Raw genomic sequence first — 23274 nt, forward strand, 5'->3', positions numbered from 1 at the left:
CTGTAAACAAAAGGAAAATTAAATAAAATTCTTTAGATTGAAAGTAAGTAATTCAATTTATTGCATTTTGCTTTCAGAATGAAGCAAGCCAGCTGGAATGAGGTGCTTTAATTCTGAATAAGGGCATCCACACAGGAGTTCACATACTCCAATGCACTTTCATGATCTGTGATCATTTCCCTGAGCATCCTTTGACAGAAAATCTGACTTCCAAGCCAGTGCGAGTTTGGTTTTCAATGGATGCAACCACACAGTCTCCTTTCATCCCAAGAACCAGATAAACCTCTCACTCTTCAAAGCTGCTTCTCCTTGTCCCTGCATGGCAAAGCAAACTGCTCGTAGACAAGCTGTGGCTGAGGAACCTCCTGAGCGAGTTTTTTGCTTTGTTTAACTTAGACTTTGGTGCATTAAGAGCTTCTCCTTAATCAAATCCCTGAGGTTATCCTGTTCCAAGAGCTTTGTGAGTCGTTAGTGGAGGTGGACTTTTGTCCTCAGGAACAAAGCGCTGTCTAATCTACAAAGGCTGAAAGACTGAGGAAAGCAGGTGGGTGTGAAAACACACCTGGCCGCCAGCTCAGAAAGGGGAAAAAATAGCTTTGATTTTACACATAACAGGTTGCCCGTTCCTGGTTTTAGGATTCAGGAATTAATTCCTTTTTTTTTTTTTTTGGTCAGATTTTTCACTCCTGCAAGTCGCATCTCTGTGATGCCAGGAAGAACCTGATAGGAAAGCTACTTCCAAAGTCCTGGGTAGGGAAAGCCAGGAAGGGCTCATCAATGAGAGGCATAATTTGCATGTTTAAATACACCCTCAGCTGCCTTCAGGCTCAGGATCCCAGTGCCTGCTTCACAAATAAACTGAGGGGAGCCTGGGATGTTGGGGAACAGAGGACTCTCATTCTGTATTCAAGAATGGGGGAGAAAAAAATGGAATTTAAAACAAGAGTGAAGCAAATACTTCAAAACCAAGGTGTGCCCCAGACCAAAGTCCAGGAGTCAGTGGTGAATGGCTGCAGTGATGCGGATTTGGGGCAAGAATGTGGCTGCTGGAAATTTGGGAGGTATCCACAAATCCCATCACTTGAACCATCAGGTAGCCACCCACCAGTGAAGTTTTCTTCACCGCTGAGATTAATTTTGTTTGTTAAGATGAGCAATGATTAGCAACAAATTAGAAGGGCTTTATTCTTCCTTCCTCATTGCCTGGATTTGTTGTGTGTCACAGCATCTCACAACTGCTACAGCTACACCAGAAGATAATCAAAATTACCATATACTGATATTCCAGTTCCCAAAGTATGGGAATCAGCATCTATTTTAATCCAGATGAATCCCAAGTTTAATGACACTGTACCAAGTGTTATAGAAAAACTTCCTCCAAGTATGGTTTTGTAGTCATTAATTTACGGGTCCTTGGGGATAATGGCAGCAGCATCTGGGGCCAGGACAGCTGTAAGGTGAAATAAATAAAACATGGCCAGCACCCCCCTTGATTGTGGATGATTTCTTCTGGTTGAATTCTCAAGGACTCGAAGCAAATCAATGTCAAATTCACTGCAGAAGTTTACTGTCTCTCAGTCAGTCAGATAACACGAATAGGAATTACACAACTGCATGAAAACTCTCAAGAAGCTGGCTGTGGCTTATTTTCTATATTTCTTTTGTATATTTATATACATGTGTCAATCTTCCTCCTTCACTGTGCGGGGAAAATAACAAGCACAGACAGGGAGTGCAGAGTCACTGACTTGGTGTCATCATTACACTGGACTTGTGTTGTGTGTCTGACAGAAACACAGAAACGTGAGCAATTATCAATTCCTGCATTTTCTGTGTTGAACCACAGGGCCTTTTTTTGCAGGGTTTATAATAATACATACATACAAGCTAAAATTTGAGTATCATTTCCTTCAAAATAGTGAAGAGTAATTTCAGGTAATTAAGTCCTTAAAAAAGGACAGGACTATATTGGCCTATTAACAATAAATAGAGACTGGATCAGAAATTTAGAATGAGAATAAACCACTATAAAAATCACATTAGCGGGATTTTTGGGGGTGTCCTGTGCAGGGCCAGGAGGCAGGGCTTTGACAACCCTTGTGATTCCCTTCCAACCCAGGATATTCTACGATAAAATGATATACAGGTTTAAAGGTTAACAATCCAGGTTTAAAGGTTAAAAACCCTTAAGCACTATGTTTATTTTCGCTAAAGATAAATTAATGGGCATAATGCAGTAACATATAGCTGACAGCTCACAGAAGACTAATTTGGTAGTAGTCTACAGTTAGTTACATATATAATTTTATGTAAGACATAGATATATACACACACATCTGTATATGTATCTATGTATATGTATCAATATATAATTTGGTATGGAATTGGGTACAAAATCCCGACTATAAACCTAAGAACCCCACAGAAGCGAATCGCCCTGTTAAAACAGCCCCCACGCGGGTTGCAGCGCGGATCCAAAACCAAAACAACCTTTGAAGGGCACGGCCGGGGCCTCCGCAGCGCTGCCCGCACGGCCCGTCCCGGGGCACGGCGGTGCCGCAGCGGGCCCGGTGCCACCCGGTGTCACCCGGTACCGCCTCACACGGGGCCGCCGGGTGACGCCAGCTCAGCGCAGCGCCGCGCAGGGCGGCGGGGGACGGACGCGGCGGGCGCGGGCACGCCGGCATGCTGAGGTAACAAACGCCGCGGCGCCGCGGGGCTCGCAGCCGGCGGGTCCGGCGGTGAGAGGCGGGCGGGGGGCGCGGGCGCGGCGCTCTGAGGCGGCAGCGCGGCCATTGCCCGCTGCCTTCCCCGCGGCGCGCTGGCAGCCATCATGGCCGCCGGGGGGGGCGGCTGCCGCCGCCGCGGCCACGTGGGGCAGGGCCGGTCGCGCGCTCCGGCCGAGGCCGTCCTGGCCAATCGCAGCCCAGGCTGCCAGGCAGGGACCAATCGCAGGCCACCTCCTGCGCTAGGCCCCGCCCCCAGCGGGCGGCCGCGCGCACCTTCCCTCGCCCTCAGGGAGAGGGAGGTGCCCCAAGCCACGCCCACCACTGCTGTGCGGGCGAGCGGGACCCCGCCCCCTGCAGCGGCGGAGCCAATGGGAAGCGAGCGAGGGCGTGTCCTCGGGCAGAGAGGCTATAAAGGGTTGGTGCGGCAGGCGGGAACGGGTAAGATGGCGGCGTAGGGGCGACTGGTGTGACCTGTACCCACCGTGCCGCGTCCTCGCAGGAGGCGGGCGGGTCCCCGCGCGGCAGCCGCGGGCACTGCGTGGCGGAGCGACGAGAAGGAGGGGAAAAAGGGCGCCGCTGCCGCAGCCGCCGCCATGCCCAACATCAAGATCTTCAGCGGGAGCTCACACCAGGACCTGTCCCAGAAGATCGCCGACCGTCTGGGCCTGGAGCTGGGCAAGGTGGTCACCAAGAAGTTTAGCAACCAGGAGACATGGTGAGTCGGGGCGGGGCGCGGCCGCACTATAGCTCCCGGCGGGCCGCGCGGCGCTGCGGTGCTGGGCACGGCGCGGCCTCCGCGCGGGGGTTGATGGGGGTTGTAGTTCGGGGGCCGTGCGGTCGGGCCCAGCAGCGGAGCCGCGCTCAGAGACACCCCCGGAGCGCTCCCGCCGGGCCCCTGCTGGCCCAGAGCCCTCGGGTGCATCGCGCACGGCCCCCGCGGGCGGAGCCGGGTATCGGTGCGGGGCTCCGCCGGGCCGCGATGCGCCCCGGGAGCCATGTGCGGCCCGGGCCGTGTCTCCAGCGGCCCCCGCTGCACGGCGCCGGCCCCGCGCGGGCTCCCACGGCCGCGTTTGGGGCTTCCCCCGCACGCGGGGTTCCTGAACTTGGAGGATTTGTGTGACCTGGCCGCTGTGGCAAGTGTTGGAGCGGTGGAATTCCCCACCCGGAGCTTACCCCTTCCACCCCAAAGCCGCGAGCTGATGGGATGGCACCTCTCGGAGTTACACCTACACTGCTTGGGCTTTTTCGTGCCTAGAGCTAAACCGTGATGACTTGAAGCTTGGTATTTTTGTGCTCAGTATGTAGCTGGTATCTTTAAGCTACTCTGAAGACTTTCAGAGTCTTAAAAAGTATTGATAGAATTCTTGAGGAAAGAGAAGAGGCTCACACCTCCGTGCATCCCACGACGCATTTGCAGTCATGCAGTCTGTTTCGCTCAAGCTCTGATACCTAACATTTGCCTTGTGTTATGTATCTGTGCTTTAAAAATCTTGCTGCCATCCTACGTAAAGATAAAAAGGAGATTTAAAGTTGTTCAGGGCTCCTGAAGCTTGTTTTAGTGAGTACACTAACCGTGTATACACTACAGAGTATAATATGAAGAACCTTGGTTGCTCCAACCCACTCCTTTTGCAAACAGTAATTTTTTTTTTCCACGAAAGTCCAGGATGTACGTGTGACGTACAATATTATGTTTCTCTTGCACGGGCATTGATTGTAAAACCTCAGTGGTAGTACAAAGAGTTGTAGAGGAGTTAAAAAAAGTTCCGTTTGATTTACAGCCCTTGCACTGTTCCCATTGTTCTTTATTAACTGCTCTTACCCATCTAGTTGGCTGGCTGGCAGGTTCCTATGTCAGTCAGTAATTTGACTTGAAGACTTAAAAGACATCTTATTTACCCCAATAAACTGACACCAGGTGCTTCCCCGAAAGAGTAAGACTGTTTTAACAGAATAATTCATAGCCATTTTTGTACCATAAATGTCTTAAATCACCCCAATATTGGAGATTGGGGGCTAACTGCTGTTAATCAGACACTTACCCAGCAGAGACTTCTCATTGACTGAAACTCTCCATGAGAGATGGATGCATCCTGTAAGTCAGTGTGCAGTAAAGATGACAGCAGCTCGCTGATGGATATTGAGCAGTAAGGCTATAAATAGATAATAGTCATCAAAAAAAGTTGGAAGAAGAGATCAGAAAGGTCAGAGAAGGAAATAATAAAATCAGAACTTACCCTGAGGGCTTATACAAGTGAAGTGGTTTCTTTTCCACTGTTTCTGGTGCAGGTGTCTCCATACGTGCGCTGGAGCTGGCATTTTGCTGCTGGCAAACAGGACCTTTGGCTTGTATTCAGGGATTAGTGTGCATTGCATCCAGGAGGAAATTAACCCCAAAAGCCTTTCCAGAGTGAAGTGCTGGAGTGCTTCTCTGCTGGAGCCAGTGGATGGCTGTTATGCCTCTCAATCTGATAACTGGCTGTGGTGTTGCTTTGGTAGCAGTTTGACCCCACTCTGTCTGGTAATTGGCTGTGGTCCTTGCTCCTTTGTACACTGCTGCTTTTAGAGGTAGCTGTGCTTGTGAGTCCAGGGGAACAGGGCCTGCTCTGGAGTGTTTACATGCTCAGCTTGCATTGAGACCGAGAGTACAGGCTGAGTGCTTTTAGCTTTACTGGCTGGACCATTAAATCTGATCAGTGAGCGCTGTAAAATAGCCACTGAGCAAATAAACAACAGTGTTCCTGCTCAACAGCCTTGATTATGTGGCACTGTCACCCACAGACCCTTGGGAGTGCAGTGCCTTAGTTGCTCTGCAGGCACGGGTGACAGCTGTGCTATAATTTGTGTTTGGCTACAACTCTGTTCTCATCTGTTTCCAGCGTGGAAATAGGCGAGAGTGTTCGTGGGGAGGATGTCTACATTGTGCAGAGCGGCTGTGGGGAAATCAATGACAATCTGATGGAGCTCCTCATCATGATAAATGCCTGTAAGATTGCCTCAGCCAGCAGAGTCACAGCTGTCATCCCCTGCTTCCCTTACGCTCGGCAGGACAAAAAGGACAAGGTAAGGCATGGGGTATAGGTTTCTACAGGGAAGTTAAATACACACCTTGAAAGTCCTGACTGCTGGAGAAGATTTAAATGCAGTTTTGTTGCCTCCTCTGCATATGCAACTTCTTTTCAGTTCTTTAAACTTCAGGATACTGGACTGCAAAATAATCTTTTCATAAAGATCTAGTTCTTCATGAAAATATACTAAAGTCTAATCACTAGCTGATGCAAAGATGCAATGTTAATGAGTGCTCCTTTTAGTAACTGCTTGTGAATCACTGCCTGAAAGCAGAAGGCTGACATCTTGATGAAGGAGTTGAACTTGTCTTATACTGTCTTTTTTTTTCCTGTACTAGAGTCGAGCTCCAATCTCTGCCAAGTTGGTTGCAAACATGCTCTCTGTGGCAGGTGCAGATCATATAATCACCATGGACCTGCATGCATCTCAGATTCAGGTAGGAGCAAAAATCAGGAAAGGATTTAACAGCTTCCACTCTGAGCTTCTTGACTGCTTTACAAGCTTTCCAGTCATCTGCTTTTTTGAGGCACAGCAGTGATCAAGACTGGGGAATTTGGGACCGGATGGGGAGGTGGATAACAGGTTAACCTGTAAATGAAAGTATAGTTGTTCATGATCAGACTGAGTGTATTGAGTCTTATGTAAATGAACTAGGAAATGATCACTACAGCTTTGTTGCCACACAGTGCCACTGTGTATTCTTCACTAGACCTTTGAGGAATGTGAGGCGGAGAGTGTCCTTAAATTCTGAGTAGAGATTTCTGATACTTAGTGTGTTGTCTTGGAGAAGTGAGCAGTTAGTTCTGCCCTCGGGTGTCCTGGCACAGCTGCTTTTGTGGGTTTAGCTGACCAGGACGATGATCTGATAGCTTGCCTCAGGCGAGACGGGCAATCCCACTTGTATCCATTCAGTGCCACCCTCTCAAATAAGCTGGGTTTGGTTCTCTGCCGTGCTGGTGGTGAATTGAAAGTCATTCATAGACTTTGTTGGCTTATGAACAGAATATCTCGCAGAGCAACTTAAGTCTTGACCTGGGCTGTGTAAGAAAAATGGCAAGAATATTTGCCAGGGAGAGGAGGGGCTGCAAGCTGTATTTGGTTTTGTTTGTGTCCACCTTGAGCAAGTGCTCAAGACCGAGAAACCCAACTCAGTGCAACTGAGAGGGGTGTGACAGAGGGAAGGCTGTCTCTTGTATTGTTGCAAAGGGTAAGGTAGCTACTGCCTGGTGGCTGGCTGTCATTGTGACAGTTGGAAGTGCAGTCATTCACACTTCAGTATGATTTGCCCAGAAATGCTGTCTCAGATTAAAAAAAAACCTGTGGGGGCACCGCTGAGAGGAGTCTCAGAAAGAGCATGAAATAACTGAGCCCAAGGGGGTCCCCCTCTTCCTTAAGAGCTTGGAGTTGATGAGTGCCATGGGGCTGACCTTGCAGCAGCAGCGGTGAGATTTAATGGGATCATATGTGCTTCCAGCATCGCAGTGAAGGTGAGAAGGGTCTGTTATCCCTGTACCTTGAAGCATTCCTCAGGAGCAGCTGCCCCCCACTCTCCTGCTTGCTACTCCAGGTTAGCTTCGGGCATTCAGTGACCTTTGAGGTTTGCCTGGAGAAGTCTGCAGGGTCACTGTAAAGTTAAGGAACCAGCTGCCTTAGTTTAAGACAGATGTTGCTCAAGCCTATTTTGTAGATGTGAACAGTTTGGGTAATGAGCTTTAAAGACTGACTGTAAACAGGCAGCCAGCTGCTCTGGAAATGAGTGCATTTGATGCGGGCTTTCTGCACCCCTTAGGACAGAACTAGTTTCATTTTGTGGAGGTGTTAGATGTAAAGTGTTATTTTATGCTGCTGAACTATTTCTGGCTCTGAAGACTTCTTACATTACTATTCTGTGTATCCCAAAGACTACTGCACTTACATCAAGGGAAGTAAAAAGGAAAGCTGAAAGCTGTGGAAAGGTGATGACTCCATGCCTGATCATATAGAAGGCTTCTTGCAATTGTTTCTGGAGTGTGACTTTCAGCTACATCTGTTTCTGTTGTCTTCCTTGCAGGGTTTTTTTGATATCCCTGTTGATAATTTATATGCCGAGCCTGCTGTACTGAAATGGATCAAAGAGAATATTCCAGAGTGGAAGAACTGCACCATTGTTTCACCAGATGCTGGTGGAGCCAAGAGGTGAGCTGTCAGACAGGTAGCTTGGGATGCTGCTTCTGTGTCTACTTCAGTTCCTAAGAATACTTGAGACCCTATTTTTAAAACATGTTCTTTCTGCCAGTCTGCCTTCTCTCAGACAGTCTGGGACAGCTGGTGAAGAGTGGTCAGATATTCTTCCTAGGGAGTGTTTAGAAGGTTTCTTGGGCTGCATGGAGGATTAAATAGCTTCTGGAATCACAGCTGCATAGGTAGGAATTGCACAACAGCTACATCCTGTGGACTAAACCAATTTGTACAGGAGTATTTATGCCAGTTGAAGGAGGAAATAGTGTAGCTTACACCCCTATGCTAAGGAAAGGTTACTGCTGCTGATTAATGATACATTCTTATCCAGGCTGCTTTCTTTGCAGAATTAAGCTTAATCTGTTGAGGCATTTTCTTACTTTATTACTCTGGATTTGACTATCTAGCTGTGATTTAAGTCTGCTGCTGCTCTTCATCTTCCCTGAGAGTGAGGAAGATAGATGGTTCTATATGCAGCATATGTTATAGCACGTTTCTGTTTTGAAAGCCTGACAATCTCCCATCTCCCTGCCGACAGACATACCAGTTTTTGGGCAGCTCAGAGTGTTCTCAGGTGCTTTTTAGGAGAAACTAGGCTGTTCCTTGATGCTTCTGTCTGAGGGCTACATGTGGACAGTAAAGGGACACAGATGTGTTCTTTAATCAAGGACCATCACACCAAAATGTTGGCGTGTGCTGATCTGATTCGTGTGCCTCAGAATGTTTTAAGTTGTGTGTTACAAGCAGCCAAGAGACACACTGTAGTCACTGTATGTCTTCTGTAGCTTTGCTGTGGTCTGTGTATTGAGCAGGACCTTCTGTATATTCAGCTATTTCTGTAGCTGGTTGCATAACAGTGTATGAAATACCAAACCAGCCAGATATAATCTGACTCATGAAAAAATCTGCTCAAAAGCCTCTTATACTGAAATGTGTCGATCTTGGCTGGTGCAGTATTTTATGGAGATACGCAAAGCTAAATACTTCAGTTTAGTTTAATAGTCTTGTGTAGGACCCTCAGGATGATAAGTCTGATCTAGTGGGGCTAAGAGTTTGCTTATCTAAAGTGCAGAATTTCCTGGGGGCATGTGTGTTTTATTCCTTCCACTCTTAATGCTTTTAAACTCTGTATTACTCATCAGTATCAATATATAAAGTTAAGATCCCTCTAGTAAGGTTGTTCTGCAGTCACTTGAGTGGAAATAAATTTGAGGTGGTGTATTTGCATTTGCTGGATGTGTAATCCTGCCATAATCTGTGCCAGCACTTGTGTGCATGATGATTGAGTGCTTACAAGAGTGAAAGTAGAGCCCTGTCATAGCACTACTTAAGCCTTTCCAGTGTAGTGTTACAAAGATGACAACTGTCCAAGTGTTTGGATCACTTCAGGTTTGCTGACCTTGCTGGTTAAGGTTTGTTTATCTTAAATGCAACCTAGTTTACAGTGGTCATGATGAAAGATGAGATCTATATGCTGTCACTGAGAGAGATTAGATCAGAGATTGCAGTTTAGCTGCTTGAAGGGAAACTAAGGTGGCAGAGTGCCTTTTATTAATTGCTTGGGAGCAGTAGCAGATGTGGTGACAGCTCCTCTTAGTGCAGTGTGCTTGATATTGAAAGAGCTTTGATGGAAGCTGCTGTGCGGAGTTAAGTGTTGTTTGGAAACTGTTCTCTCTTCAGAGTGACCTCCATTGCAGATCGGTTGAATGTAGACTTTGCCCTCATTCACAAGGAGCGCAAGAAGGCCAACGAGGTCGATCGCATGGTGCTGGTGGGGGACGTCAAGGACAGAGTGGCCATCCTGGTAGATGACATGGCAGACACGTGTGGCACCATCTGCCACGCTGCAGACAAGTGAGTGGGGCTGACTGCTGCCTTCCTAATCCAGGAACCTGCTCGTACTGAACACTGTGGAATGAGTTAAGCAGATTATTTGCATGTTGAGTTTCACAAGGTCTCCTGCAGTTTCTTGATTATTCGTGTCATACAAAATAAAGGAAGAAAACCCAGTTAAAGTTCTTGCAGTGGGAATAGGCAGAAGACCATGGTTGTCTTTTTTTTAATTTGAAAAATGTGTCTGTTGAAAATGGACCATCACTGACCATGCCAGGTAGAACTAAGTGTTGTCTGGTCCATCATCTGATTTTGTATTAGAAATAAGCCTTGCAAACTTTGATATTGTTCATGCCCTTTACACTAGAAACACCAATATATGTAAGACTGTTAACTATGAAATACAGTATTAAATATTAGCTACAATTATTATTAGCTACAAATATTAGCTATAATATTTAATATTACATATTAAATATTGAATATTTCATACTGTATTAAATACAGTATTAAAGTATTAACACAGTATTAAATATCTGCTGCCTTGTGTAGGCAAAAATTACAGGAGGTGATTTGTATGATCTGGTCCAAATATTCCAGAGCTAAGAACAAAGGGGTTTTTTCAGTGTGTGCTTTGCCTGTGGTGGATTTCATGGGACCTGTAAAACTGTTTTCTTCCCCCAAGTCAATAGAGAGGGGGAATCAAAGGTAGCCTGTCCCCTAAGCACATGGTGCTGTGTCCTGTCATTCTTACCATGTGCCCTACACTAATGTCAGCTTAATACTTGCTGAGAATTACTCAACCTTCTCCTTTACTACTCCCTTGCAGGCTTGTGTCAGCTGGAGCCACCAAAGTTTATGCCATCTTAACTCATGGGATCTTTTCTGGGCCAGCAATTTCCCGGATCAACAATGCCTGTTTTGAGGCAGTTGTAGTCACAAACACAATACCCCAGGAGGACAAGATGAAGCAGTGCCCTAAAATCCAGGTGAGCATCTATTTTCTGTCACACCTGGTGGGCAGTAGCCTTGTCTGTGCACCTGTTGGGGGGGAAAACCCCACAATAAATACTGTGTAGTGCCAACTGTGGTTCTGTTGGTACTGCCATCAGTGTTGGCTAGTTCTCTTGGCCCTATTGCTGTGGGGTAACAGATGTGTTACACTGATATAAAACGGCTTCTGTTCCACACTGTCTCAAACAGTTCACTAAAAGATCTTTTTTTTCAGGGCTTGTTTTACCTACATCAGGTGTCTGATTTAATGGGGCCACAATGTAGGCAAGTAGTTGGATGTGTGCCCTTTGGAGGAGTGATGTGCTGATGATGTGCAATGCTGAAATAGAGGTAGACAGGGACTTCTGATGCTGGTGCTGACAGCTTTGTTGTATATCTGTCACTTCATGCCCAGCCTTTGCCATCCATATGAAAGCTAAAAGCTGATCATGAGTCCCAGAAGCTGCTGTTCAGCCAGTTGTCAATCCGCTCATCCAGTGCATTCTTCTTGAGTTTGCCTGTGAGGATTTCACAAGAGACAGTGTCAAAAACCTTGCTGAACTCAACAATATCCATGGCTCCCCCCTCACCCATCCAGGCAGTTGCTTCATCATAGAAGGTGATTAGGTTGGTTCAAGCCTGATGTACCTTTGGTGAATCCATGCTGACTATTCCTGATCATGTTGATGTCATCCACGTGCATAGAGATGGCTTCCAGAACAGAGTGCTCCATCACCTTTCGAGGGATTGGGGTGAGGCTGGCTGGCCAGTAATTCTGGGTTGGCTTTGCTTTCTTCCAGTCCTCAGGCACCTTTGCTGATCTCCAGAACCTTTCAAAGTTGATCATGAGTGCCTGGCTGTAATGTCTGCCAGCTCTCTCAGTACTCACGGATGTATCCCATCAGGGCCCATGGACTTGTGGATATCAAGTCTTTCCAAGTGTCCTCTAACCCAGTCCTCCTTGACTAAGGAAAAGTTCTCCTTCCAACATTCCCTTACCCTGGTCTCCTGTTTGTCAGTGCAGACTGATACAAAGAAGGTGCTCACTAACTGCTTTCTCTGCATCCTTGGTCACCAGGGTCCCCCTTCCCTTTAGTAACAGGCCCACATTATTATTAGATTTTTCCAAATACATCAGTAACAAAAGGAAAACATTCTTGTTTTCCTTGACATCCTTGGCCAGATTTAATTCCAGGTGGGCCTTGGCTTCACAGCACAAATACCTAGGACACAGGCATTTGGAGAAGTTCTGGCACTACTCAGACTCCACCAATACTGTGGTGTGAGTGTAGAAGCTTCCTTACTACTGGGCTGCTGGTGAAAGGGAAGTTGAGCTGGTTGAAGCTGCAGTCAATTTTAAGCTGCTTTTGGAAATATGTTATAAGCTGATTTCAAGCTGCTGTTGCGTTGTATTTCTTTCAGTATCTGGATGATACTCCTGCAACATCTAAAACATGTCTGGTGCTTTACGTTGTTTTCAAGCTCCACACTGCAGCTGGTGTAGGCAAAAATGTTAAACTGGCAACCTCTGTGTAAATAGCTGTAGCCAAAGATTGCAGTGGAGCGGTTTTCCAGGCTCTCCTTAAATACCTCACTTTTACACACTGATGTTTGATGTTGAGGAGCACAGAGCTAAATGATTTGTCACAAGTCACAGGCTTTACTCTGCAGCTTGTTGGTTTTTTCTTCCCTTCAGAGACAAACTTAGCCAAAAGATAAAAAATATTAAGTATAGTTTTCACTTGGTTTCCTTAATGCACCATGAATATGGTGGTTCTTACTAGACTACGTATATTGAAATGCTTTAGCTGTGGGGATTCAGAGCTGGATTTGGCTGAGACTTGACTTTCCCTCCTGGTACCTCTGTGACCCCACCAGATGGAGCCAGCACAGCATCTGGGAGCTGAGCTGCAGCACAGCAGCTTCATCTCTCAGGCTGCTGGCAGCAGTGGTAAAACCTCTTGGCTCAAGGGAAGTGATTTCATCTTGATTTAGACTGCCCTAACTTCTTTGCACAAAGTGAATACGAGTTCTGTGGTAAACAGGCTGAGCCTAGGGAGTCTGAGCAAAGCAAGGCGATGGTAGACCGTAACTCTGACAGACCAACTACAGTATTTGTAGTGCTATTTGTAGAGTATCTTCGGGCTTATATGTAATTAAATCCTAATCCTGTGTAGAAGTAATTTGTCTGCATCTGGCATGTTATAAATGTGGGTGATGAGTTTATTCTTTAGGTTCTCCCTGACTTCCCAGCCAGTCTTTCAAGCTTGATGCCTTTTCTCAATGGCACTGATGCATCTTTCTTCCCTTCCAGGTGATTGACATCTCAATGATCCTTGCGGAGGCCATCAGGAGGACTCATAATGGGGAATCCGTTTCCTACCTATTCAGCCATGTCCCTTTATAACAACAGATGTCAGCTGCTGCTTGTATGGCTTTTTTTTTTAAAACCAAAAGTTGTTCAGCTTGTTGTAAAGTTCAGTAGAAGACTCTGCTTGTTCCAGTGCAGTTCTCCACAGCTCCTGCTTAAGTCAGGCTTACTGGCTCTGTTCCCAACACTGGGAGGCTGGAGGGGGAAAGCTCTTCTCTGTAACAGCCAACTCCACCAGCACCCTGTGCATGGAGCTGATCAGTAGCACTGACTCAATTCTGCAGGTCTGTGGAGAGCAGGACTGACACATGGCTAATTGCCACAATTATTTTGAGGGGGGGAGGGAGAGGGTTTGTCTGTGGGCAGGGTTAGATGATCTGGCATGCACACCCTAAATTGTTTGGGAAGTAGAGCTCTCTAGGACATGTTGATCTGGATCTACAGCAAGAGCCCAAGAGACTGCTGGCTGTCTTACCACTCTGTACCTGACAGAGCCCTTGGAGAGTGGTGGGGAAGGCTTGTGTCTTGGCCAAGCTTGACCCTTGGTGAAGCCCTAGGGGACACCTAGGAGGTGGTTCCACTACAACTTCCTCCCGTGAAAGGAGATCAGTGTAGCTTGCAAACTTGAATTCCTTGTAATTGTTGATGAAATTAAATGCCCTTTAGTGTGCTACACAGCAAAGTGAGGATGAGAGCAGGGTCTGTGCAGTGCTGTGTTAGCTTAGGGAGGAAGGTGCATCCTGGGCAAGTGTTGTTTTCCAAAAACTCTTGACGTAGGGAACTTGGGATGGTTGTGTGCTTTGGTTTCTTAGTGCAGGCTAAAACCAGCTTCTCAATTTCACAGCTTCCTGTTAGCCTTGCTAGCTAACTAGAGGACTGCTGTCATGTACTGCAGCTGCACCTTGACCTGCTGTGCAACCCCCGACCCTTTTTTTTTTTTTTTATCAGTACAGTAGTAAACAGAGCCTCTTTATCCAACAGCAGCAGGATTGTTGCATCTAGCAAGTGCCTGCTCAGATGCTGGGGTGACCTGAAACACAACAGCTTTGTGTCCAGCTGGCTTAGCCTCTCATTCATTGCCTGTTAACAGTCCTGTTATCCTATAAGTTACTGACACATCATTTGTCCTGCTCAATTGTCTGCCTTTCCTTGAAAGCATTGCTTCTTGCAAAATACCTTAAGCTAAGGAGCATGGCAGGTTGCAGGACAGCAAAACCTGAAGGAACCCTTGGAGTGGGTCTGATGCGTCTCAGGAGTGTTTATGGCAATGGGTTGAAGAGGCTGGTGATCCGTAGTACAGGGAAAACGGCAGATTTAACACCAACCTGACAGGCCACAAAGTGCCTGAAAAAAATACCAAAACTAGAGCTGGCTGGATGTAAGAAGTATCATCTGAAACTTGAATACTTAGAAAATGTACCAGACAATCGTAAGGTAAACTGCTAAGTCTCTCTTGAACTCTTATGGTTTATAGACCAAACTGTTTTGTTCTGGTTTTGTTTTGGTTTTTGGGTTGGTTTTTTTGTTTGTTTTTTTTTAATAAGCACTCCTCTTTTATTTGTTTTTGAGCTGGAGGAAGGGAAAAAGGGAAAAGAAGGAACTTGAAATTACTTTCTAGAGTAACCAGCATGACTTTGAGGGGCTGGGGTATAAGTGGAACTAACTGAAAGATGTGGTTAAAATCTAGGGAAGTACTTCTTTAGCTGTGCCTTTTACTGAAGACTTCTCTCCCTTCCTAAACTCCTGTCCTGTGGCAACGTTAACACTTCTATTAGTGTAGAACTTTTCTTTTTGTATAAGAATTGATGTTTGTCTGGAAACTGTGCATCTCTTGCTTCTTTGCTTTGCATCCTGCACTGAGCTCTCCTGAGAGTCTGTGATCCCACCTCCTGTATGGGAGCCCCTGCTGCCATCCTGCTGCTGCTCTGAGAGCCAAAAGCCAGGACATCAGAGCAGCGCTGGGAGGATTTTCAGCAGCATTTGTGTTTAAAGTTAAGACCTGATGAAGGAATTAAACTTTTATTTAAAAACCACGGCCTCTGCCTGTAAGTGCTTCTAAATATCTTAAGTGACATGAATCTTCCGAGTTGGGTCATTTTAAGGGCAGATCATGAAGTAATTTTGTTTGGAAGGGGCCTTGGAAGGTCATCTGGTTTAACCCTTGTGCATGAGGCCAGCTGTGAGGTTCAGCTTAGCTCTGCTCATATTGCATGGAAAGAAAAGCGTGGGACCAAGCACTGAGCAATTGCTTTTGTGCATATTTGATTTCCTGGACTTAATTGTCAGAGGTGGTAGTGCAGCTTCTCTTGTACTGTTCAATTATGTATCTGAGCAGATTTGTTCACATAATGTTCAGGTGGGGGAAGCTTGAATATTTTAACAAGTACAAATGAAGAATTTGTAAGTGTCTTGCACAAAGCTGATGATCAGAGACAGCAAGATTATGTCCTGAGAAGCACTTGTTCTGACTAAACCCTGATTCTTTCTCATTTTGTGTGGCAGATGGGAAATGAAGTCAGAAGGATGAGATGGCAGGTCTAGAGAAAGGTCTTTGGTATTACAAATAGACTTCCAGGTCTAGACTGAACATGACCATGGCCTCAGGCAGACATTTGCAGAGGATCACAATTGTCATCCATCTGTTAAAATGTCTTGCAGTACTGGCCAGTGAGTAAGTGGAAAAAGTGGGGGTTTTTTCCCCCCAAATAGCAGGGTGGGTGCTGTGGGTCTTGTCAGGATGATGTAGCAGATTTCACCCTCTCTGACAGCGAAACAGAGCAGAGCTTTACACCTATTTGTACACAGGAGACCATTGCTATTAGTGTATACAATGTTTTCTTAGTTACTTTAATAGAACCAGGGGTTCAGGTTGGGAGAGGGCACAGGCTTAATATGCTGTATGACATTGTAGCTCTTAAAAAGGATGGGAGATACCTCCTTGGGACCCTTCTCATACCTGTGTGAAGTTACTCTGCTCTGAAACCTTCAGATAGGAACGGATGGAGTCTTTACCAAAGTCTGGAGGTGAGCTGTGGGGTGCCTTAGGCTTTCCTCACAGCTGCCTGAGTTACTACTATAGAAAACAAGTTATTCACCAGGAGAAAATCTCAACAGAGTCATTTGCTGTGCTCCTGCAGTTGCAGGTCTGGAAGAGCAGGACAGAGCTCCAGCAGCTCCCTCTACCACAGGTACAGGAGTGTGGCTGCAGGTGTGAGGATGGTGGTATTGGTGCCAGTAGCCATCTCGTGCCTGTCTGCTGCCTGCTGTTAATTCAGCGGGAACAAGGAACACATCAGTCACTAGTCCTGTATCAGCCCTGCTCACCTGCCTGGGTACCTGAAACTAATGCACAGGGTGGGAGCTGAGCTTACCAGGTGTGCCTTGCAGGTAGCAGGATGTGTCCACTGTTTAAAGCAAAATGAGACACATCTCAAAATAATTTGCTGGCAGCTCCCTCCTGCCTTACTGATACAAGGAGGTCTCCTGGAGCTGGTGTTTCTGTGATCTAAAGAAAGCAGCACCTTGTCTTGCTGGTGTTGGGCAAGGGGAAAATGGTGTTAGCAAGCCCTTCTGTAAACTGCAGCAACATCCACAGGAGGAATGAGCCCAGTAAGACACAACAGCCCTGGTATGTTGCTGCCTTCCTGGGGCTCTCTGCTCCTGTCCTAATGGATGTGAAGAGTTGTGACAGGAGGCTGGGCTAAAAACGGGAGAAGGTGCTCTGGCCCTGTGGAATGGCTCAGCCTGGCAGCTGTCATGGTGGTGCCCTGCAGGCAGATGGGTCAGGAGGCTGAGAAAAACGTCTGATCAGAGAAAACTTCCTGCCTCCTTCCTGTACAGGAGAATAAAGCATTCCTGGAAATGGCCATCAAGGAGGCTGTATCAGCCTTGGCAGCCTTGTTCTGTGCGAGATTTAAAACCCATCTAAAATGGCTGGCACTCAGTCTGTGCTATTTCAGGTCAGGGCTGTTTTTGCTTTCTCCCTATCTGTTGATGTCTCAGTTCTTTTGTTATAAATTATTGAAAGCAGAAATGCCAAAAGACGTAAGAAAGAAGCTGGTTGTGCAGTTACGGGAGGCTTTGCTAATTTGTCAGGGGGAAAAGCTCTTGCTGGGATATAAGCTCCTTTCTTGTTCTTTGTGCAAGATGGGTTTTAGCAGCTCCCCGGCAGCAGCCCCACCTCTCCCCTGCTGGCAGCGCAAAGGGTTGGCTTTAAAGTGCTCTGGCCGTGGTTTGTGCGAGCGTGGTGGTGCCTGTGTGGCTTGAGGAAGGGGGAGCTTCCCTTCCCCTGCCTTCGTGGCCACCGTGGTGGCTTTGTGCCCAGACAAAGACCCGGGAGTTGCAGCATTAGGAGATGCAACACATTACCCAGGGGCTGTGCCTTGCCTGTGGCGGGTGCAGCTGGTTCTGCTGAGGGGCTGGGAGGATGGTGACCAGGTTTTTGGGTGCAGCTGGTGCTGGCGAGGGGCTGTGCACAGGCAGGGTGGGGATTGGGTTCTTTCACACTCACTGCCTGCCAGGGACAAAAGCTACGTCAGACTGCAGCATCCACAAAGGAGAGAAGCATGTGGAGAACAGGCAAGCAAAGGGGGAAGCTGAGGGGAAGGTGAGCACAGCCAGAGAGTAAACACATGGTAAAACACTTGTCTGACTATTTGCATGAAGGCAAAAAGGATTTCCTGCATTCATTTTGAAACTGCATGGATGTTTTGGTTCCTGCTGGCTGTGCAGGAAAGATGAGCCTTTTCTCACTGGGGCTGGGCTGTGTGATGCAGGCTCTGCAGGGTGGGTTTGAAGGATGCTTGTGAAGGTGTCCCTGCCTGGGCTTGCAGCTCCTGGCTCTGTGGCACTCTCCAGACCTGGCCCTGCCGGGGGCTGCACCACCAAATCAGAGCTGCTCTGGGAGCAGCCTGGCCTGGAGCTTTGCCTGCAGCCTTTCCCTCCCTCCCCCAGGCACAGAGATGGGAGGCTGTTTGCTATCCCGACTCCTCTCGGGGGAGCAACCTGGCCTTAGATCTTGGCCTTTGCCTTTTCAGCATTTGCCAACTCTTGGCGCTGCTTGAGTTCAGAGCCCATATTCTGGCTGGAGTGAGAAGGTGCCTCAGGGCTTGTGGCAAAGGGCCACCTCCGGCCATGACCTGCTGTCGCTGGATAGCACCAGTCCCGCCTGCCAAGACGGCAGTCGTCTTGTTAAAGAACAAAGCAAGTGTTTCCTCCGGATTGCTGGGGATTTTCTCTGCAAAATCTCCAATAAGCCCTGAGCGAAACCCAGAGGCTGGCAGGCCAGGAGGAGGTGGAGGTGAGAGCTGCTGCAGCACAGCTGCTACCCCTCGTGCTCTCTAACAGGTTCCTGCTCACCATGACACCAAGATGTCTGCGGAAAGATTTTGGCAAGCCTCATCTGCAGTCAGGATACTTTTTCTTTTGCTTCCTCCCCTTCCCCTCATTCCCTTCAGCACCTACAGGACCCTCCTGGCCCTCTACCCCCTCTCTATCCTGGTGGCCAGCATGCAGGTGCCCCCCATACTGCCACTGTCCTTCCTGCTGGGATCAGATAGGCTGCCTGCACTGCCCCTCGGCTTTTTCCCACCAAAGGTGTTTCTTCCAATTGCATACCAGCCCATTTGCACAGTTTGGGCTGCTCCCCAGGCTTGCTGCAGCCAAGCAAGAGCCTGTGAGTCTGGTCAGGTTCTTGCCCACCCGTGCTGCTTCTTTAGTGACCAGATCTCCCCAGGAAGCGCTGTGGCCAAAGACAGGGTAGACATGAGCTGGCCACAGTGGCCAAGCACCTCTCACAGGTGTGAGAATAGGGCGCTGGGTTTAGCCCAAGGCTTCCTTTATTCAGGTTCTGCTTCAGCAGCGGGTGCATCCCTGGGCACACACACGGGCCACAGCTGCCTCCGTTGCTGTAGGGAACTTGCTGCTGGCGGGAGGGGGAGGGTGGGGCTGGGACAGTGGCTTTGGAGTCACCTGGTCTCATGGGAGCCGGCCTGCTGCCCCTCACACCCGGCACCTAGGTGCGTGTGCGCACAGGAGGGGCAGTGGGAACCATGCCCGTGTGTGGGGGCAGCAGGAGCTGTGTCCCCGCGCGCGCGAGGGGCTGTGCGGCCTCTGCCCGTGTGTGTTGCGAGGAGGTGCGTGACCCGCGTCCCCGTCCCCGGTGCCCCCCTCATTCGGCCTCTCCCTTTCCCGTTGTCCGCTCTCTCCCCGTCTCCCTCACGCCCCTCACGCTCGGCCCCGCTCGCGCCCCCGTCGCGCGGCGCGGCGGCAGCGGCCGCCCCCTGGCGGGCCACGCGCTTCCCGGCAGGCGCGGCGGGCGGACAGCCAATGGGCGCGCGGGCTGGGCGGCGGCCGGGGTATAAAAGGCTCCGCCCCGCGCGGCGCGCGCTCCAGACTCACCTGGACGCGCAGGGAGCGGGACCGGCGCCGGCACCGATCGATCGCGCACCGCACCCGCCGCACACCGCATCCGCCGCACATCGCACCGCACAGCGCCGCAGGTACGGGCTGGGCCGCGGAGGGGGGGGACCCCGCGCAGCGCTGCTGCGAGGAGGAACTCGCCGGGGCGCCCCGGGGTGGGGGCTGCGGGCGCGGCGGGTCCCGGGGGGGACATGGCTGCCGTATGCGGGGAGGGCTCCCCCGGCGTGTGCGGGCACCGGGGAGCCGCCCCTCACGGCTGGCCGGGCCCGGGGAGCGGCGCGGTGCCCGGGGCGGCGGCGCGCCCCGCCCTGCGCTATTGTCCGCGGCGGGGGCCGGGGGGGGCCGGGGCCGCCTTTGTCTTCCCGTCCCCATCCCTCGGCTGACTGCGGCGGGGGTCTCGCAGGCAAAATGTGCGACAAACCAGACCTCTCGGAGGTGGAGAAATTCGACAAGAAGAAGCTGAAGAAAACCAACACGGAGGAGAAGAACACGCTGCCCTCCAAGGAGAGTGAGTGCGGGGCCGGGGGCTGGCGGGGCGGGGCGGGGCGGGAGGCACGACCGGCGGGGCAGTGCCCTCGGGGGCCGGTCTCGCCGCCGAGGCATCCGGGGGAGAGGGGCAATTTGGAGCGGCAGGGCTGTGGCCCCGAGAAAGCCACGGGCAGAGGTGTGTGCAGCCCGGGGGAGCGGGCATGGGCACTCGGAGAGGGCTGTTGCGCCAAACTGATGCCTCAGGGCATCGCTTTCCTGCGGACGGACGCAGACAGGTGCCCGACTTGCTGCCACGCACGCGTGTGGCTTGCCATTTTCTAACTTGACTGTAAAACCACCCCATTTGGGGTCAAATCACAAAACTGGGCACCAGGGCCTGAGTGAATCCTCTGAAACCTTCTCCGGTGGGTGCTTCCACAAAAGAAAAAGCGCTATAGACTAATGGGCCTCTATTCTTTTGCAGCTATTGAGCAGGAGAAGGAATGTGTGAAGTCTTCCTAGAGAGAGATTGCCTGGCAGGAAGAGCGACTACTCAATTATTTTGCTTTGAAATGAATCATGTGGGTTTTTTTAAATTTACATCACGTACATGTATAGAAAACAGCTGTATCACCTAACACACTGTCCCATTTTGCTGGCAGCTTTGGCAGGTGGGGGGACAAAGCGTGGTCCTCTCAGTCCATCAGTAGCCTGACCTGATGCCATCTCTGCTGCCCAGCTGCCTCCTGTGACAGCACTGATCTTGCTCTGATGCAGTGGGGAGATGAGCAAGGGCCATGGAGGCTTCTGGGGATGGACCCCTTCTGCCTGGGGGAGTGGGGAACCTTTCTGGCCTCACCTCCAGCTTGGGTCTGTCTTGCATATTCTTCACTGACAGTGTTCTGTAGCCTCACTCACAGTTTTTTGTCTTCCTTGGGGGAAAAATGAGAAGTTTATTATAAAATAAAAAATTGTAATGATCTACCTATGGCTCGTGGCTTCTTCACTGGCAAAGGTTCTGGCTGTAGCTTGCCTTGGAGGGTGGGGAGGTCTCTGCCTGGTGCTGCAGCAGTGCTGGTTGTTCAGCATTGCTCAGAGGGTGATGTGGGATGGTTCCCTGCAGGGTGAATCCAGGTTGGTGTTTGCTTGGGGATCAGTTCCTGGAGGAACTGGGAGCATTGCTGGCGTGACCATGGCCACTGTGCTCCACCACCATTGTGGTTTCTTGGTGTATCTTAAAAGTAGAGGCTGATCTAGTCCTTGCTGCCTGTGTGAAGGCAGAGCCTCCTGCCTTGGTATCCCCTGCCTAAAGCCTTGTGGAGCTGAGCTGGTGCCTTGTCAGCATGGCTGGAGGTGCTGGCAGTGGAGATGCTGGCCTGGGTCCTGCTGCTGTGCTGGCCAGGCCAGCTCTGCCCACCCAGTTCTTGGAGCACAGTTCTCCCATCACTGCCTGGCAGTGCCCTTCTGTTCCCCTTGAGCCAACCTCTGCCCCTACCCTTGACTGAAGGTGGTTTTTGCAGCCCTGTAAGGATGGGTTCTAATGCAGTAAATCCCTTGGATACTCTCTGGGGTGATCCCAGTCCTACCTCGCAGGGGTGGAGATCCCTGGGTCCTGCAGTTGGCCACCAGCACAGTGTGGGTGAGCTCTGACAGTGCCTCCAGGTCTATGCTGAGGCTTCCTGGCTACTGCCAGGATTTCCTCACCTGCACCTGGCCTGCAGGGCCACTGAACAGACCAGGCCACTTATGGAGGAGGTGGAGGCAGATTAGCCAAAACTTGCCAGCTAACAGTTTTGGTCAGTGTTCCTAATGAGCCTGGTCAGCTGGGAGCAAACATGGGGCTGTTGTGCCTGTCTGGACATGGTGCCTATCTGCCTGCTGCCTCCACCCACGCTGCCTGCCAAGGACTGCAAATAACACTGCCTGTGTGGTTGCCCTTGCCTCCACCCCTTAAAAAGCAGAATTGAAAGAGCTGCAGGTAAGATTTGGTGTTTGTGTGCTGTCGGGGCAGTGTGTGGGGTTTTCCGTGGGGTGAGGGCAGTGGAGAGCAATGCAGAGGCCCAGATGGGGCTGCTGCTATGTTGGGCTGAGCATTGGGAAGCCCAGCGCATGCCAGGGTGGCTGTGCCCCTTCAGCACCCTGATGTCCCCAGGACAGAACCCTATCCTGGATGTAGGAATCTTTTCCCAGTGCCACCTGGCAGGTGGTTTGTCAGGGTGACAATGTGTCCCTGCTCAGGGGTGGTTTTTCTCATGGAGCAGGGGCAGGCAGGTAAAGCCAGCCTGAACCCTTTCTGCATCCCTCAGAGCCAGAGCCTGAGTTGAACCAAGTGAAGCTTTTGGGATGGAAACACAAAGAGGCAGTGCTGATCTCCCCTCCTCAGTGCTGCTTTTGGGGATAGGGAGGTCCCAGTCGCTGCCCAGAGCACCCTGGCTGCTCCTGACACCGCCTCGCTGCCTCTCCCTGCTACGTGCTGCAACGGGCCCCTCTGCCGGCATGGAAAAGCACCAGGGTAAAGCACCAGGGTACTTATCTCTCCCTGAGTCACATGGACGTCTGCAAGGCCGCAGCAGGAGTGTCCCCTCCCTGGCACTGCTGTGCTTACAGTAACTTTCCCCTCACCCTGTGCTCTGCGTACAGGCAACAGAGCCTGCCAGGGGTGCTGGGCACCCCAATCCTACAGAGCCAGCTGGTTTGCCAGCCAGGACCAGGGCTCTGGGTTGCTCCACATGGCAGGGTGGCTGGTGCCACAGGCCGGTGATGCTCCAGCATTGACCCTGAGTCTGTGGAAGCAGCCCATGGGACCCCCATGCATCCTGGGGAGCTGTAGGGGTGTTGATGCATCTGGGTTTGGGTTGCTTTTTCACTGCAGCCAACCCAAGCATGTAGTGATACAGATTTAGACATGGGGTTAAGTGCTGGCACAGCCAGGTCTGTGCCCCAAGGAAGCCACCCCAGGGGCTGGCAGTCCCAGCCTGGACCCAGGGACATCAGCTGGAGCTGGGAGCAGCTGCCCAGCAAACACATCTCCATGTGTTTTATGGCCAATGTGGCTGTGTTCACCCAAAATGAGGGCAGTCCAGGCGCTTTTCCCAACCACATTCCTGACAGAATGGTGCACAGGAAGTACCAGAACAAGTTGCCTAAATGCCCTATCCTCAATACTGAGGGTAA

The 23274-nt window shown here is 50.0% G+C and overlaps 2 protein-coding genes across 2 annotated transcripts; both read left to right on the top strand.

Moving 5' to 3' along the window:
* Nucleotides 1–2589: 2589 nt before the first annotated feature.
* On the top strand, nucleotides 2590–15245 carry PRPS1 (phosphoribosyl pyrophosphate synthetase 1). Its single transcript, XM_082289742.1, has 8 exons — nucleotides 2590–2693; nucleotides 3229–3444; nucleotides 5609–5792; nucleotides 6136–6234; nucleotides 7849–7973; nucleotides 9696–9869; nucleotides 10678–10837; nucleotides 13156–15245. Exons 1-8 carry the CDS (start codon nucleotides 2686–2688, stop codon nucleotides 13246–13248), a joined length of 1059 nt encoding a protein of 352 aa, XP_082145868.1. The 5' UTR covers nucleotides 2590–2685; the 3' UTR covers nucleotides 13249–15245.
* A 4375-nt stretch (nucleotides 15246–19620) lies between these two features.
* LOC309577577 (thymosin beta-15A homolog) lies at nucleotides 19621–20948 on the top strand. Its single transcript, XM_082289704.1, has 3 exons — nucleotides 19621–19712; nucleotides 20036–20140; nucleotides 20585–20948. The coding sequence occupies exons 2-3, from the start codon at nucleotides 20041–20043 to the stop codon at nucleotides 20620–20622; spliced, it is 138 nt and encodes a 45-aa protein (XP_082145830.1). The 5' UTR covers nucleotides 19621–19712; nucleotides 20036–20040; the 3' UTR covers nucleotides 20623–20948.
* The last annotated feature ends 2326 nt before the right edge of the window (nucleotides 20949–23274 follow it).

The sequence above is a fragment of the Coloeus monedula genome (assembly GCF_965178545.1).
Source record: "Coloeus monedula genome assembly, chromosome: 12".
Classification (NCBI taxonomy): Eukaryota; Metazoa; Chordata; class Aves; order Passeriformes; family Corvidae; genus Coloeus; species Coloeus monedula.

Bases quoted from the DNA above. Each gene is read 5' to 3' on its own strand.
- PRPS1 (XM_082289742.1), top strand. The intron at 6,235-7,848 runs GTAGGAGCAAAA...TCTTCCTTGCAG, and splicing joins TGCATGCATCTCAGATTCAG to GGTTTTTTTGATATCCCTGT. The intron at 10,838-13,155 runs GTGAGCATCTAT...CTTCCCTTCCAG, and splicing joins AGCAGTGCCCTAAAATCCAG to GTGATTGACATCTCAATGAT.
- LOC309577577 (XM_082289704.1), top strand. From the start codon at position 20,041: ATGTGCGACAAACCAGACCTCTCGGAGGTGGAGAAATTCGACAAGAAG. The intron at 20,141-20,584 runs GTGAGTGCGGGG...ATTCTTTTGCAG, and splicing joins CACGCTGCCCTCCAAGGAGA to CTATTGAGCAGGAGAAGGAA.